Genomic DNA, 14,004 nt, shown 5'->3' with positions numbered 1-14,004 from the left:
AAAATATTTGAGGTCTAGAAATAAACTAAGTACTTCTTTTTTCTCATCTTCATTAAACACACGGCAAGGGTAGACCAGGGCACAATGTTGGTAAATTTGGAATCGATGCATGCCTTTTTGCTTTGATCTCCCCCTAAATATACCTACCCCTATTCTTTCGAGTCACTCTATCCGGTCGGTACACCGGCGTCACCGACACGAAGAAGTGCTTTGAAACTGCAAAGTTAAAATTTTATGCAATGTGAATATGATTGAGTGTGCAACTTGCCAAGCGTTGATTTTTTACCTGCTCGTGGCAAAGACGCGACGGCATTTGAGCTTTGCTTACGTTCCCCTCGAATCGTCATGTCGCCTTCGAATAGAAAGACTGGGCGGTTTCGGGGGCAAAATTGTGCGTCCCTACCAAGCCTACCTAGTAAAGTAGGTGGTAGGTAAGGTAGGTAAGGTAGGTACCAATGACAAGCTTTCAGACGCCAGATTTACGAAAAAGAACTGTGGCAACCCCCCCATGCCTTGGCAGACTCAGGTTCGTTTCGTGGCGCCAACTACGTATGTATACATATGCAAGGTAGTAACCACAGTTTTTAAAAGCGGTTTTGTTATTCCCTCCCATCATCTCACAAATTGATTATCATCCCAATTTCGCAGGGCCATACATACATTGTGGTTTCAATTGGCTTGCTGGTGGGTTTTTGGCTGGTGGGTGGGTGGCGCGGGGAACTCACCCGAACCATTTGACAAAACCAATGACGTCGCTGCTTCATCCAGAGGCCTCACGACTTTCGCTCCACACAATGACCATCTTTAAGCGCCGGGGGCCGCCAGCTTCGCGACCAGAATGTGCTGTTGGCAGATGGAGTTATGTCTTTGGTCCTATATTTGGCATACGCATCCATAATATTTTAAATTCAACCGGGACTCAGTGGATGGGATTACTCCTTTGTCTGCCCTTTCTCGCTCGTGCGGCACAAAGTCTAGGATCGCTTGATCGCTTTGACCCGATCAGCCCTGAGACATTCTTGAGCACCTCCCCTCTTTCTTTTATCCCCCCTCTCAATTTGAGTGCACAACCAGGAGGTCCCATACTACCCACACCACTTTTACCAGTTGTGCAACACTCCGGCATACCTTGATTCACTCAAACCAAGTACAGGCGCGGACAGACAAACACCACGAGTCGAGTAACCCCCACTAGCATTAAGCACGGAACGACTCATTTTGACCTAGCTTTGGCTGTAGACCATAATGGCGTCAAACGTAAGTGCAGCCATCTGCTTGTCGCGCTGGCGACCTGGTTACATCATACCTTCTAGCAGACTCATATACTTACAAGACTTTCGCCATCCCAGGAGCCAAAGCTACTGTACGCCATAGATGGCATCTCGGCGTACCACATCACAAATGGGAGCGAGGAGACCCTCACGCCCGCTGGGCCACAGACCCTTTCCCTCCTCATGGTTCCGACCTCGTCCCCGTTCGCCGATCGTTCGGTTGATCCCAAGTGCGGCAAGTCTGAGGAGGACTTTTACCTACACCTCCACCTACCACCCGAGCTAGACCTCCCATTGCCCGCCACTACCCAAATATATCACCAGCCTCCCCGAAGCTACCTTATTCCACGTTGGGATCTCGGACGCGACAGCGGCGCCTTTACACGCATCGAGTTCCCTGAGCTGGGAAGCCGGCAGCACATACAGGAGGACGTCGATACCTTCGAGACCATTTTGGCGCAATGCACAGCCTTCCTAGAGAGGGCGCCGCCGCCCAAGCTCGGCGTATCTTCTTCTTCCAAGGGCGAAAAGTCTGGCTTTGGTAACGAGAAGGCAGCCGCCAGGTCCATGGACACCGGTGTGGCAGGGCCCTCTTCTTCCAAGTCCAAGGCTGCCCTCTCCCAGGACCCGCCCCCGTACAACCCCAACGACTTCCAGCCTGGAGAGGCATATGCGCGCGGGAGTCATAGCAAGCAGCAGACGGGCCAGATTGTCCTTATTGATGAGGAGGATGGCAGTGTAATAGGGGAGCTGGGAGAGGGAATGACAGTTGTTGAGCACCAGGCTCTGAAGCCGGGTTCCAAAGGTAAGAGAAACTTACAAAGCTTTTCAAGCTTGTCATCTGTAATGGGATCCGGGCTAACACTAGAGTATTTGTCCCTTTGCGATAGAGCCTGTCGAGATTACACTTCCAACTGATTCGACTCAGAACATATCTGTGGCACCAGCCTCCAAAGAGTCCGTTGAGATGCTCATGCATCCTGCCTACCAAAAGTCTTTCCTGGTATCCAATGCGTCTATGGCGTCCCGATTCATTGTCGGCACCTCGGACAAGGTATCAAGTATGCTGCAGTCAGGAGCAACCGCGATCACCGCCAAGAGCAAACCAGCCAGTAAGCCCATGACCTTCAAGCCAGCGACCCACGAGCGAATTCGGCGCATCAATACTTTCACCGGAGGAGCAGTTGGCCTTTCTACCAAGACGGTAGGGCAAATTGGCAAGGTCGCACAAAACGTGGGAGCAACGCTCGCGCGAAAGGGACACAGGGGCGGTGGTAAAGGCTTTGATAAGGACGGCAACCCCATCGATGGTTACAAGCCCGGCTTGTTGAACAAGAGCTTGATGGCGTTCTCGACCGTGGCCGATGGCATCGAGCAGGCAGGCAAGACGCTGCTGACGTCTACCTCGAATGCCGCCACGACTGTTGTAGAGCACAAGTGGGGTCCCGAGGCCGGCGATGTGTCACGTAACCTTGGCTCCGGTGTCAAGAATGTCGGTCTGGTCTACATCGATGTCACTGGAGTGTCGAGGCGTGCTCTTGTAAAAAACGTGGCCAAGGGCATGATCGTGGGCAAAGCACCAAACGGAAAGGATGTTGTGGTTGGCGCTGGAGATGGCGGCGTCGTTCCAGTGCCGCCAGAGAAGAGACTTCAGGACAGCGAGGGGAATGGTGGTTCTAGTTCGGCAAGCTCGATCAAGGGCTATTCGGACGATAAGAAGGCGGCTGTTGAGTACAAGTGAGCTAGCGAGCTCAACTTGTCGTGGCGGAAAATAGCCGAGGATTGGCGGTGTTTTTTTTTTTTATTTTTTTTTTTTAATTCACTTTTATCCACTCGTCGCCATTTTGTCATCTTTCTGTTCAATTTCTGGAACATGGACCAGCATTCTGGCAGCGATAGGATATGTTATTTGTGAGGGGGTTCTGATTCTGATGATTCGGAGGGACTGAGGAGCTTGATATCAAGAGTTGCGGTAATTAATGAGTAAGTAATGAGTAAGAGGAACGCTGACGGTATTGAATTGTTGCTGGCACTATCTACGGTACGTAAACATGCACGTGATGGCACGGTTGACGCAAACAATCCTGGTCCCGTGTGATGATTTAACATGGGATTTCCATTGGCAAGTGCGATAATGTTACATCTTATGGTCCATGGGGACAGGCTTGCCAGGCGTTACTTGGGTTACCTTCCGTAAGGTGCAGTGAACAACATAACATGGTCGTGGTTATTCGCCCATACCTACCTATTCAAAAAAATGCATGCGATAGCTATTTTGCCATCATCAACACAGATCGTTCTTCTGACCATTATAGATGTTCTAATCCTAAGGCCTAGATAGTCCGTCTGTCTGTGGTGCTCTGTTGATCCTTATCATTGCATCAACACTCGAGCCCAACCCAAGCTCCGGCTCAAAACCACCTTACAGAATCCCTCGTCCCCCCCCCAAAAAAAAATCAAAAAAATCAACACCTTGGAACTCAAAAAAAGGTCTTCCCATGTGTCGATATGAACTGCTTGGCAGTGCAATTATCATTCTCTCTGAGATGAAACTTTGTCTTGGAGGTTCGGACGCACAAGCAATTGAGAGTCGGTACGAAAAAAAACAAAACAAAAAGCAATTGAATTTGATTTCATAGCTCCATTTTCTTGTCATTTGAATCGCGGATTCACTCCCCCACACCTCTCGATCAAAGCGGCATCTCCGCGTCGCGCACCCGCACTGACATCAGCGTGTCGCGCCTAACCCGTAATCAGTAGCAGCAGCAACAGCCGCACAGGAAACAGTGACAGTCGCAAACTCACCCCGCGACAATGCTCCATGAAGTCCTCCTCTCCCTCGCCGGCCATCCGTCTCCACTCCTGCGGTCCGATCCCTCAGCCGCCAATGCGGATAAGCACCCCGCCGCAGGCGATGCGACGACCGCCTCCGCCGTCTTCACTCCGCCAGAGCGGGAGCTCCTAGCGTCCGTGTCGCACCTCAGCGGCCTGCACATCAAGCTGCGGAGCCACACGGCTCAGATTACCGTTTCGCACCCGTCGACAATATGCCGTGCCGTTGCCGCCTCGATTAGCTCCGTCCACCTCGCCGCGTTCCAGCGCAAGGTCCTCGAGGTTGAGGATTCTGTGCTGCGGCGGGATGCGTCACTCGTCGGGGCTTACAACATTGTGCCGTTGACGGCTGTGGTCAGTGAATTCTCGGACTGGACGAGACGCATGGAGTGGCTGTGGGAGATTGTCAAGTTTATGGTCTCGGCAAGTACGGAAACAAAGGCTGGAAAGCAGCGTGGCGCGACGGCAGGAACCGCAGCGTCTTCCTCGCCATCTCCATGTACCGGAGCCAGCATCATTGATAAGCTGCGTGGTGAGCTGCAGACTGGCTACTTGGACATCGAGACCACCGCCGGGAGCTTGGTAGCAGTTGCCGAGACTGCCTGGCTAAAGCAAGTCTCCGCCTGGATTCTATATGGTCGTCTTCCAACCTTTGGCAGTGGGGATTTCTTTGTGCAGAGGGCCTCGGAGGAAAGTGACGAGGTAGGTCAAGATGGGGTTGACTTGTCTGGCATAAAGATAAATCGTTTGGATTCTAAAAGAAGAAAAAATCAACATCGCAGGACTTTGTTTGCGAACACACTCTGCTCCCATCGTTTGTCACGCCATCAACAGCATCATCAATGCTCTTTATTGGTTTGTCACTGAACCAGATTCGGGCGAAAAGGATGGACACGTCTGGTTTAAGCTTGCACGACACTCATCAACTGTCATCACAGCTTTCCGAACTCTCCAAACTCCAATTCCCTCTAGACAGTGCTGCGCTTTCACGGACGATCACCAGCATAAGACTGTTTTTGTCGAAGAACATTCTCTTAAAATTCCTGCCACTAGTCAAAGTACTTGAGATCTTACAGCTCCTGAGAGATTTCTTCCTGCTCGCCCGAGGTGACTTCGCCATGGCCTTGTCACAACAGGCGGACGAGAAACTTCGCAGCCGCTGGCGCAAAACAGAAAACCTTAATCATGCTTACGGAAAACAGGATGGACTCGGAAACGCCATGCTCAAAGAGGGAGAGGTGATGCAGATACTTGCCCGTACCTGGGCAGCTTTGGGCTCCCTACAGGGTCAGCACGCCGAAGAAGACGAGGGCCTTGAGTTAGCAAGGGACATCATGCGCCTCACCCTTACAAAAACGAGGCCCTCGACGCCAGCTACGTCCCATGCCACACCAGCGGCGGCTGAATATCCCTCCGGGATTGCCAGTACACCTTTTCGCAACCTCCTTCTCTCGGTGCCAGCTGTGCTCACATTATACATCCCTTCCCCCCTCGACCTTTTCCTAAGCCAATCAGACCTCCAAACTTATACCCTAATCAACTCTTACCTTCTTTCAATACGGCGAGCGCATCTAAGGCTCACGGATCTGTGGAAGATCTCTGCTTTAAGGAGACACTGGCCACCGCCTCCAAGGCCACGACAGGGAAGCAGTGGCGCTGGTCGCGCGCGGACGCAGCTGCTCCGGGCTCGACACAACGAACGGTCACATGCGCTGCGCAGCGCATGGGCCAACATCAGCGCCGCCATATTTTTCTTGGCTGAAACAGAAGCATATCTGCAGACAGAGGTAGTGGCAGGGCTGTGGGAGGGTTTCCAGAACTGGCTGCTCACTGGTAGCGACAGAGCGCACCAGGATGACCGCAAGGTTAGCAGGTACGACCGGCACACTTCACTCAACAGCTCAGCCCACGATGAGATGGATGTAGATGCCGAGGAGGAGCAAGAAGATGATATCTGGCTCGCCTCTGTTTCAGACGAAAATAGCCTGACGGCAGGAGGTGACACACCACAGCGCCAACCCCACGACCCGCAGACTCTGGCCACCGCACACCGACTGTACCTGCGAATCCTTGCCAGGCGCATCCTCCTGGTGAACCAGTCCTTCACAGACGTGCTGTACGAGCTCCTAGTCAACGTCGACCACCTCGTCGCGCTGGTCCATCGCCTAGACGGGGTCTGGACGTCCGTGGATCTAGAGGTAGACTCTGGCGTAATCGACGCATTCGTCGACCTCGAACGTGAAGAGGCCGACATCCGCAACGAGATCATCGCCGTCGAGCGGCGTGTCAGGATCGGTGTCGAGGCTTGCATCAAGGAGTTGAGAGATGTAGAGACTCGCCACGATGGTGACGGCGACGTCGATGACGTGGCGCTTCTAGAGCTGGGTGAGTACGTCCCGCGCCGGGTCGGCGGGGTGGATAGGCTTTTGATGAAGCTTGATTTTGGCACATGGTTCCGGTCAGGACGCGATGTTGCTCAAGCTTCTGATGAAGATGAAGAGATGGAATCTTAGGTAACTTTTTTTTTATATTGGAGCTATGAAATCTTCCTAGGTTGAGAGCTGATGTCAAGGCACATAATGTTACAGGGATTGGGGTCTGAACAATGTTCAGTTGGAATCAAACGCCTATATTATGCTATTCGCTAGGATATGTCGTTACGAGATAATGAGATGGACAGGGGAAAAGAAAAAAAAAAAAAAAAGAAATACTACTTATGCGCATAACCCCGGAGTGCTGGCAAGATCCATGTCAGGACTGTCCCTATAGTCCCGTTCACGGCCAATGTTAGACAAGATTTGATTGTGCGACAAGACCAAAAATTGTGCCGTTGTCGATGTGTTGCCGCCGTATAGAAACGATACTGGAACGTTCTAATTTGGGACGAATGTGAAAAGTCGACCACTCAAACACCACCACTAATACGGGATCAGGGGGCCAGAAAGTCTGTGATGGAGCCGGGAACCAGTTTTGGATCGGTCACTCTGCCTAACGTCGCAACTAAAGTTTTTGAAAAAGGTCCCGCATACGTCAGTCGCCAAGAGTATTTTTATAACAAGGTTTTCGCAGAGATATAGCCTAAATAGGAATTGGGAGAGGGAGGGGAAACAAGACAAAAAAGAAAACTAACCAGGGTTGCGACCAGAAGGGTCCAACAGATAAACCCAATCGCGCCTGATCTCCCAGTACTCGATCATAATGGCGGGTGGCGACCAGACCTGCGAGTGGTTGGCCCTGAACCAATCGAGCTTGTGGAGTAGTCGTTTGTACCAGTAGCGCTCGCCGCTCTCAAACTCCCAGAGGCGAAGGTTGTGGGTCTGGAACAGCCTGAGGACGACACGGAGGGACAGCAGCCGGCTCGAGGCGGCGAGCACGTCGAGCAGGTCCTCGGCCAGCTTTGTCCAGATCCAGGCGCTGCCGTGGCGGCCGCGGCCGAGGTCGATGCGCAGGTCGACGTGGCGCAGGTTCTGAAGCGTCGCGCGCCCGATGAAACTGGACACGCGCATCGGGTCAGCGGCGCCGGGGACCCAGGGCGGGATGCGGTCGACGGTCAGGATGCGTGTCTGTAGGATGGACAGGCACTCATCCGTGATGGCGCGCGACACGAGGAGGATGCTCGGTGTTCTCAGGTTGGCCTTGTACGTAGGGAAGGGCTCGTCGTCTTGTTTGTTCGTTTTGTCATCGCTGATGAAGCCGCCGTCGCGTCTGCGCTGCGACTTGCGAGAAAGATATGTCCGTATCTGTGTGTAATACTCTGCATACAGCTCGTGTGAGGTAGGCAGTTGGATTAAGTGTTCGTAAATCTGGTTGCGAAGCTCAGAGGGGAAGATGAACCACGAATTCGGTGCCTCCCACCTGGAGCGCCAGGGCATGCTTCCAGGTGCAGCATCGTCCAAGACCATTTCATGCTCCGAGTCATCCCAGTCTATTTGTTGCTGGACCAAACCGTAGCCTCCAGTCAGACTCTCGGCAGCTGCTTGGTTTGCGCATTCTGACGCAGCCAGGACCCGGACCAGGGGAAATCGAGACAGCTTGGTGATTGCAGGATGGGTATGCTGTCGACGGCATTCCTTGCGCACTCGAGATGCCGTATCGGGAGAACCCGAAGTCGCAATCCGGGATCCTATGCCCGGCACACGATGGAGGTTTGGCTGAGGACTACGCCCGGCGCCGAAGCGTCGATCGAGGTTTGTATCATTGCTACGTGGGATGGCGGGCGGTCCAGGGTTGATTTTGGAAGCAGATATGTCCACCTCTGGTAAAGCCAGGGTTGAATAGTCACCTGAAAACACTGCTGCCGGAGAGGGTGTGCACAGCTGAGGGTCGGTTGGTGTGTATAATTCTAAGCTTTCATCTTGGCAGATTAGATCGTTGTCGCTGGCCGAATGATGATCATTTTGTGAAGGGACCCAAGGGGGGTGCATTGCCGACATATCCCCTCATTGGAGTTTTCTGTGGCGCCTGCTTCGAGGAAGGGCAGCACAGCCCAAGGTGACACCTGCAGTAACAATTTTTGTAATCTTTTTCTTACGGTACAGAGTACCTGCAGCTAGAAGAGCTTGAACATAGGTATGCCTTAAAGACGTGGCATTTGTGCGGTTGGAAATGTAGTGTGCTTTTGTTTTGTTTGTTTTTGTTTCTCTTTCTTTCGTGTGGCGAGCAAGCTGATATGAAATAATGGGAGGATAAAGTGAAGGTAGGTACCTAGGTAGGTTAGGTAGAGTAAGGAAGGTACCTCGGTGTAGGATGTTATTTGTTTCTGGATGTGATGGGTTGGTTTAATCTGGCTGTCATGAGTGCAACCTTGATAGATAGATAGTACGCCCAAAGCCGAGAATAATAACAAGATCTACGGATATAGCTTTGCCGAGAGCTGGATTGTGGGCTTGCAAAGTACGTCGCAAAAGTGGAAAAAGAAGCAAAGGGCATGCCCTTGTGATAGTAAGCCTTGGTGTCTAGACCTACCTAAGGTAGGTACATAGAACGAATCCATGCAACCCCCAAAACAAAATAGAAGGGCTGGTGGGACATTTTGTATCCAAACGAAACCTACATAGGTAAATTAAAAATCCCAAGTAAGCCAGAAAAAAAAAAAAAAAAAACAGATTGATTGCTGTTTGCTACCTATACCTACGAATCGTTCTTGCAGTAGCACAATTGGGATGATCAGCAAGGTGGGCTGGCTGGCTGGCTGGCGGCTGGACACCTGATGCACCCATCGTGGAGCGAGATGCAAACATGCAATCATCCAGAAGCAAGCACCCGCGCATATCTCTCAGACGCGCGTAGGACAAACATGCCCTTGCCGAATTGTCATTGGCGCTGACACTCTGCGCGGGCAATCCCCCTCTGTCTCGTTTATCAATCCCACCCTGGAGAGCATTTTGGGAACACAAGGACGAGCCAATCTTAATCTGGTGACTGAAGCCCCAGGTATGGCATTTAGACGAGTCCTTCAATAGGAAGTCAACCCGACCTGCACTAAGGTCACATCAAGGCAGCCAAGCAGCTCTACTTCGGCAAGCGAGTGGAGGGGGAATGTGGGAAAAAGGAAGAGGAGAAAAAAAAAAGCAAAAGAAGAAAAAGAGGACAGAATGATAGTATACGTACAAGCAAGCGCGTACGTACTTACGTACTCCGTAAAACAATTCACTCGGTGTGGAGACTAAGACCTGTCGATGAAGATCCCGTCCGTGTTCTCGGTTTCCCCATAGCCTCACTGTCAAGTCATAGGTAGAAAGCAGCCCGTGGCAATCAATGTAAATTGGCTAGAGATCAATTGTAGCCTAGAAAAACTTGGTGCCTGGTCTTGACTTTTGTTTCCCTCCCCCTTTAAGATAAAAAAGAAAACAACAGGAAATGAACTCCTGCAAATCTGCCATGTCTTTTAACGACCGGAACAAAAGTGGTGGCCTGATAGTCCGTTTGGCCCAATCGCCATCGAACACGGTGTCTTCGCAAGGAACCAATTTTCGCACGATGAGGCACCGTCGATGTTAAGGCGAGTAGTAGAGAAAACAAAACGGCCGCAGCAAGTACTTACTTAGATTTAGACTTCGGGTGTTAATCCGGTATTTTCTCTGGGCTCCCTCCACTGGGTACCTCGAGCTATTCGATTTCAACCCTCCCCAAACAGGGTTGGACTGAGGTGTGTTTTTCTAGGGAGAGGGGCTAAATAGAAAACCGAAAAAAAAAAAAAAAAGTTTGGCGGTACCTGTGTCGTCGCATTTTTAGTGGCTTAGTTGTGTTTGACCTGTTCTGGATAAGTGAACGTAGGTACTAAATAATGTACGAAGTACGTACGCAGTACGGAGTATTTTGTAGATAATTCCATGGCAATTATTGATCTGGACTATAACCAGGATAATTCAACTTGTAGAAATATTCATATCTACTCGGTAGACCTTTGAGTTGTTCTTTGTTACAAATGTGATCCTTGTACATGGCCCATAAGATCCCAGAAAAAGTGCATTCAAGGAGGTACCTAGAGTGCAACTGGAGTCCAAACAAGTGATGTACGGATACTGTAAAATTTCAGGCTCGGCGGGTAGTGTGAGCGTGCATAAGATTTGTGTCCATAAGGACCTGGATCCAAAAACAAGATTATTTCTCATTCGCGAAAAACCCATCAGCTGTCAAGCTGTGTTTTCAACCGCCAAAACATTGATTGCCATGTCAATCTGGGTATCTTGCCGATATGGAAAAGATGGAAAAATCTGATTGATTTATGAAACAGCTGTACCGGTGGGCATCTGCAACTGCGACTGCACTTTTATGGTGGTGGGTGGGTAGGTAGGCACTCGGTACCCAACTGAGGTACCCAATGAGCCCCTTTGGCCCCATGCCAGCCAGCAATCCTTGGCTATTATGGTACAGTAACCTCTACAGTTTGGGGACGAGGTGGCGCGTGCGTTGACGCTTGCCTGTTTGCCCTCCCCAGCACAGGGATACGAAAAAAAAAAGCCCCTCCCGCTTGCCGCTGGATGAGTGAAAGATTGTCTGTCCGCACCGCACCGCACCACACGCACGTCCACACCCACGCCCTTCCCTCTCCTCGCTGTACACCACCAGGCCTGGCAATCCACATGTTTTCCACTCCATACACCTCCTCCACATCCTTGTATCTACACGCCTCTGGTCGTCCGTCAACAGCGAGGGTCGAGACCCAAGGTTCGATCGATCGAGGTCATAGAGCGTTCCTTTGTTTGCATATTTTGGCGATTGAATTGATTGATTGATCCCGTCGCATTGTTTGCTTCTGCGAGCGCGAGCGGCCGCTCCCATCATGTCGTCGAATGCTCATCCGGGCCTTGCATACGGCGTGAACGGAGTCCGACGCGGCGGCTATCCACCACCACAATCCCACACCACAAACAAACCATCGCCATCGTCGCTGTCCCAGCACGCGTCGCCTTATCATTCCGTCTACTCGCAGCCTCCTCAGCAGAACGCTTATCCTCACAGCCTCTTCACGACCCCGACGCCCACCTCGCTCCCCAACATCCAAAATGCCGCCCGATCGCAGCAGCCCCAGGTTACCGCCCCTGTCGCGGTTCCTCGCCAACGAGCCCCTCCACCGCGAGCCTTTCAGCAGAATCAGTCCATGAACTATCTCGCCCAGGCTATGAACCAGCAGCCGATGGCTCAACAGTCCATGGCCCAGCAATCTATGGGACATACAGTCCAACAAAATGACAATCATATTCTGTCGCGACAGCCTCAGGCTCAACCGCCTCCACAGCAGCAACAACAACAACCGCAACACCACCATCAGCAGCAGCAACAGCAGCAGTTACACCATACGCAACACCACCAATCTCATCAACACCAACAGCAACATCAGCAACATCAGCAACAGCATCCGCAGACCCATCAGCATCAACATCAGCAACAGTCACATCAGCAACCTGCCCAGCAGCCTACTTTGCCGCAGCCCCCGGCTCAGTCTCAAATTTCGCAGGTCCAGCAGATTCAGCAGCCTCAGCATGCCCAACAGATACAGCATGCACAAAAGCAGGTACATCAGTCACAGCCGATGACGGCGGTGCACTCGTCTCAGGCGCATCACCAGCAGCAACAGCTTCACCAGCCGGTGCTGCATCAGACACAGGCCCATAAACCTCAAATACTCCAGCAAACAGCTCATCAGGCACAAGTTCACCAGCCACAAATACGGCAACAGCAAAATCACAAGCAGCATGCTCAGCAGACCCCACAGCTACAACAACATACGCAGGCTACTCAACAGCAGCAGCAGCAGCCACAGCAACAACAGCATTCTGCCCAACAACATGCCCAACTTCAGCAGCAGCACTCTCAACAGCACCAGCATCAGCAGCAACAGCAGCAGCAACAACAACAACAACAGCAGCAGCAGCAGCAGCAGCAGCAGCATCAACAACAACAACAACAACAACAACAACAACAACAACAACAGCAACAGCAGCAACAGCCACAACAACATCACCAACAGCAGCAACAGCCACAACAACATCACCAACAGCAGCAGCAGCAACAACAACAACAACAGCAGCCGCAGCAACAAAAGCAGCAGCCACTGCTACCTCAAGTGCATAAATCTCAAACACCGCAACCCCGTCAGGCTCAACTCCACCAACCCGCGGTTCATCAGCCTACCACCCAGCAAGCGTCGGTCCAGGCCATACCAGCTCAGGCAACCCCGCCACAGCCGTCTCCAGCTTTGATGAAGGTTGAAACTCCAGCCCAGGCCGAGGAAGCTCATCAAGATGACGAGATGGAGATAGATATCACTGGCGAAGATGACGAGGCCGACCAGTCGAAAGCGGAAGTTCCGTTTGTACCACGGGAACCTATGGGGCCACCTATGTCAGCACCTCCCGAGGGAGGAAGCTATCCGACACTTGATGCTGTGCACAAATTTGTTCTGGCATACTGTACTTCTGTTGGGTACGCCGTAGTTATCGGGAGGTCCAAGAAGACCGTCCCAGGGTTGAAGAAGGTTCTTTTTGTCTGCGATCGCGCCGGGAAGCCTCCTAAGAGGGTCAACCCGGAGCTTCGGAAGCGGAAAACCTCGTCTCGCAAGTGCGACTGTCAATTCGGCTTTTTTGCCATCGAGCAACGGACACAGTGGATCGTGCGCTACCGACCGAATGCACAACACCTCGAGCATAACCACGGACCGAGCGAGAGCCCGATGCTGCACCCTGCAGCAAGGAAGCTTGACAGCAAGATGGTCGCATCTGTTAAAGCCCTGAAAGACAATGGTATGGTCTCGAAAGCTCGCCGCCAATCACAAGTCGAGGCTCAAGGTACTGATACAGGGACATCAGGCGTGGGCGTGAGCCAAACCTTGGAAATACTCCAAACCGAGCACCCTCATGTTCCACTGTTACCTCGGGATATTTACAACGCGCGTGCGGCTATAAGTCGCAACCCGGACAAGGTCGCTACCGAGCTTGCCGAGAACAAGACAGCAATCTACAAACAGCCAACGCAATCCGCTGATGAGCGAATAAGGGGTGATCTGCGTCGCGAACTCGCAAAGCTCAAGGAGGATTACAGCAAGCTCAAAACAGACAGCGACAAGGAAATCGAGGACCTGAAAAAGCAGGTGTCAGAGAAGGACAAGATGATCAAGAAGTTCGAAATGTTTATCGACCTATGCAATCAGCGTGTCATGGTCCAGCGCGAGCTTTTGAACGACGGCAATGAAGGGGGAAGCGCTGCTGTCAACAGTTCTGTTTGAAATTGTTTTTTTCATGATGAATCGCTAAATCCTTTCTGTTTTATAGCTTTGTTTTCACTTTTTTTCTTCTGTCGATTTGGCAGTTATGAAGCTAGGCGTCGGTGGGAATTTCATCTTGTTGTGAATTCAGGATAGCGACAGTAGTCTGAGGTCGGTTTGAGATGCCTAATCTAC

General features: G+C 51.7%; 5 protein-coding genes across 5 annotated transcripts; 4 read left to right on the top strand and 1 right to left on the bottom strand.

Moving 5' to 3' along the window:
- The first annotated feature begins 906 nt into the window (after positions 1–906).
- PgNI_04058 (uncharacterized protein) lies at positions 907–3,290 on the top strand. The gene is made up of 3 exons (XM_031124110.1): positions 907–1,257; positions 1,350–2,076; positions 2,162–3,290. The coding sequence occupies exons 1-3, from the start codon at positions 1,246–1,248 to the stop codon at positions 3,010–3,012; spliced, it is 1,590 nt and encodes a 529-aa protein (XP_030983512.1). The 5' UTR covers positions 907–1,245; the 3' UTR covers positions 3,013–3,290.
- Positions 3,291–3,710: 420 nt separating this feature from the next.
- On the top strand, positions 3,711–6,622 carry PgNI_04057 (uncharacterized protein). Its single transcript, XM_031124109.1, has 2 exons — positions 3,711–4,805; positions 4,886–6,622. Exons 1-2 carry the CDS (start codon positions 4,086–4,088, stop codon positions 6,614–6,616), a joined length of 2,451 nt encoding a protein of 816 aa, XP_030983523.1. The 5' UTR covers positions 3,711–4,085; the 3' UTR covers positions 6,617–6,622.
- PgNI_04055 (uncharacterized protein) lies at positions 6,605–9,096 on the bottom strand. Its single transcript, XM_031124107.1, has 2 exons — positions 7,234–9,096; positions 6,605–7,103 (listed from the first exon to the last, which is right to left on the bottom strand). Exons 1-2 carry the CDS (start codon positions 8,534–8,536, stop codon positions 7,033–7,035), a joined length of 1,374 nt encoding a protein of 457 aa, XP_030984590.1. The 5' UTR covers positions 8,537–9,096; the 3' UTR covers positions 6,605–7,032.
- PgNI_04056 (uncharacterized protein) lies at positions 7,302–7,672 on the top strand (the record flags this gene model as incomplete). Its single annotated transcript, XM_031124108.1, is given in 2 exon segments — positions 7,302–7,365; positions 7,380–7,672. The coding sequence occupies 2 exon segments, from the start codon at positions 7,302–7,304 to the stop codon at positions 7,670–7,672; spliced, it is 357 nt and encodes a 118-aa protein (XP_030984591.1).
- Positions 9,097–11,388: 2,292 nt separating the features above from the next.
- PgNI_04054 (uncharacterized protein) lies at positions 11,389–13,830 on the top strand (the record flags this gene model as incomplete). Its single annotated transcript, XM_031124106.1, has 1 exon — positions 11,389–13,830. One exon carries the CDS (start codon positions 11,389–11,391, stop codon positions 13,828–13,830), a length of 2,442 nt encoding a protein of 813 aa, XP_030983520.1.
- Between the last annotated feature and the right edge of the window lie 174 nt (positions 13,831–14,004).

The sequence above is a fragment of the Pyricularia grisea genome (genome assembly GCF_004355905.1).
Source record: "Pyricularia grisea strain NI907 chromosome Unknown Pyricularia_grisea_NI907_Scaffold_2, whole genome shotgun sequence".
Taxonomy (NCBI): domain Eukaryota; kingdom Fungi; phylum Ascomycota; class Sordariomycetes; order Magnaporthales; family Pyriculariaceae; genus Pyricularia; species Pyricularia grisea.
The sequence above is the reverse complement of the archived record's forward strand: the minus strand, read 5'-3'. Positions and strand labels throughout refer to the sequence as shown.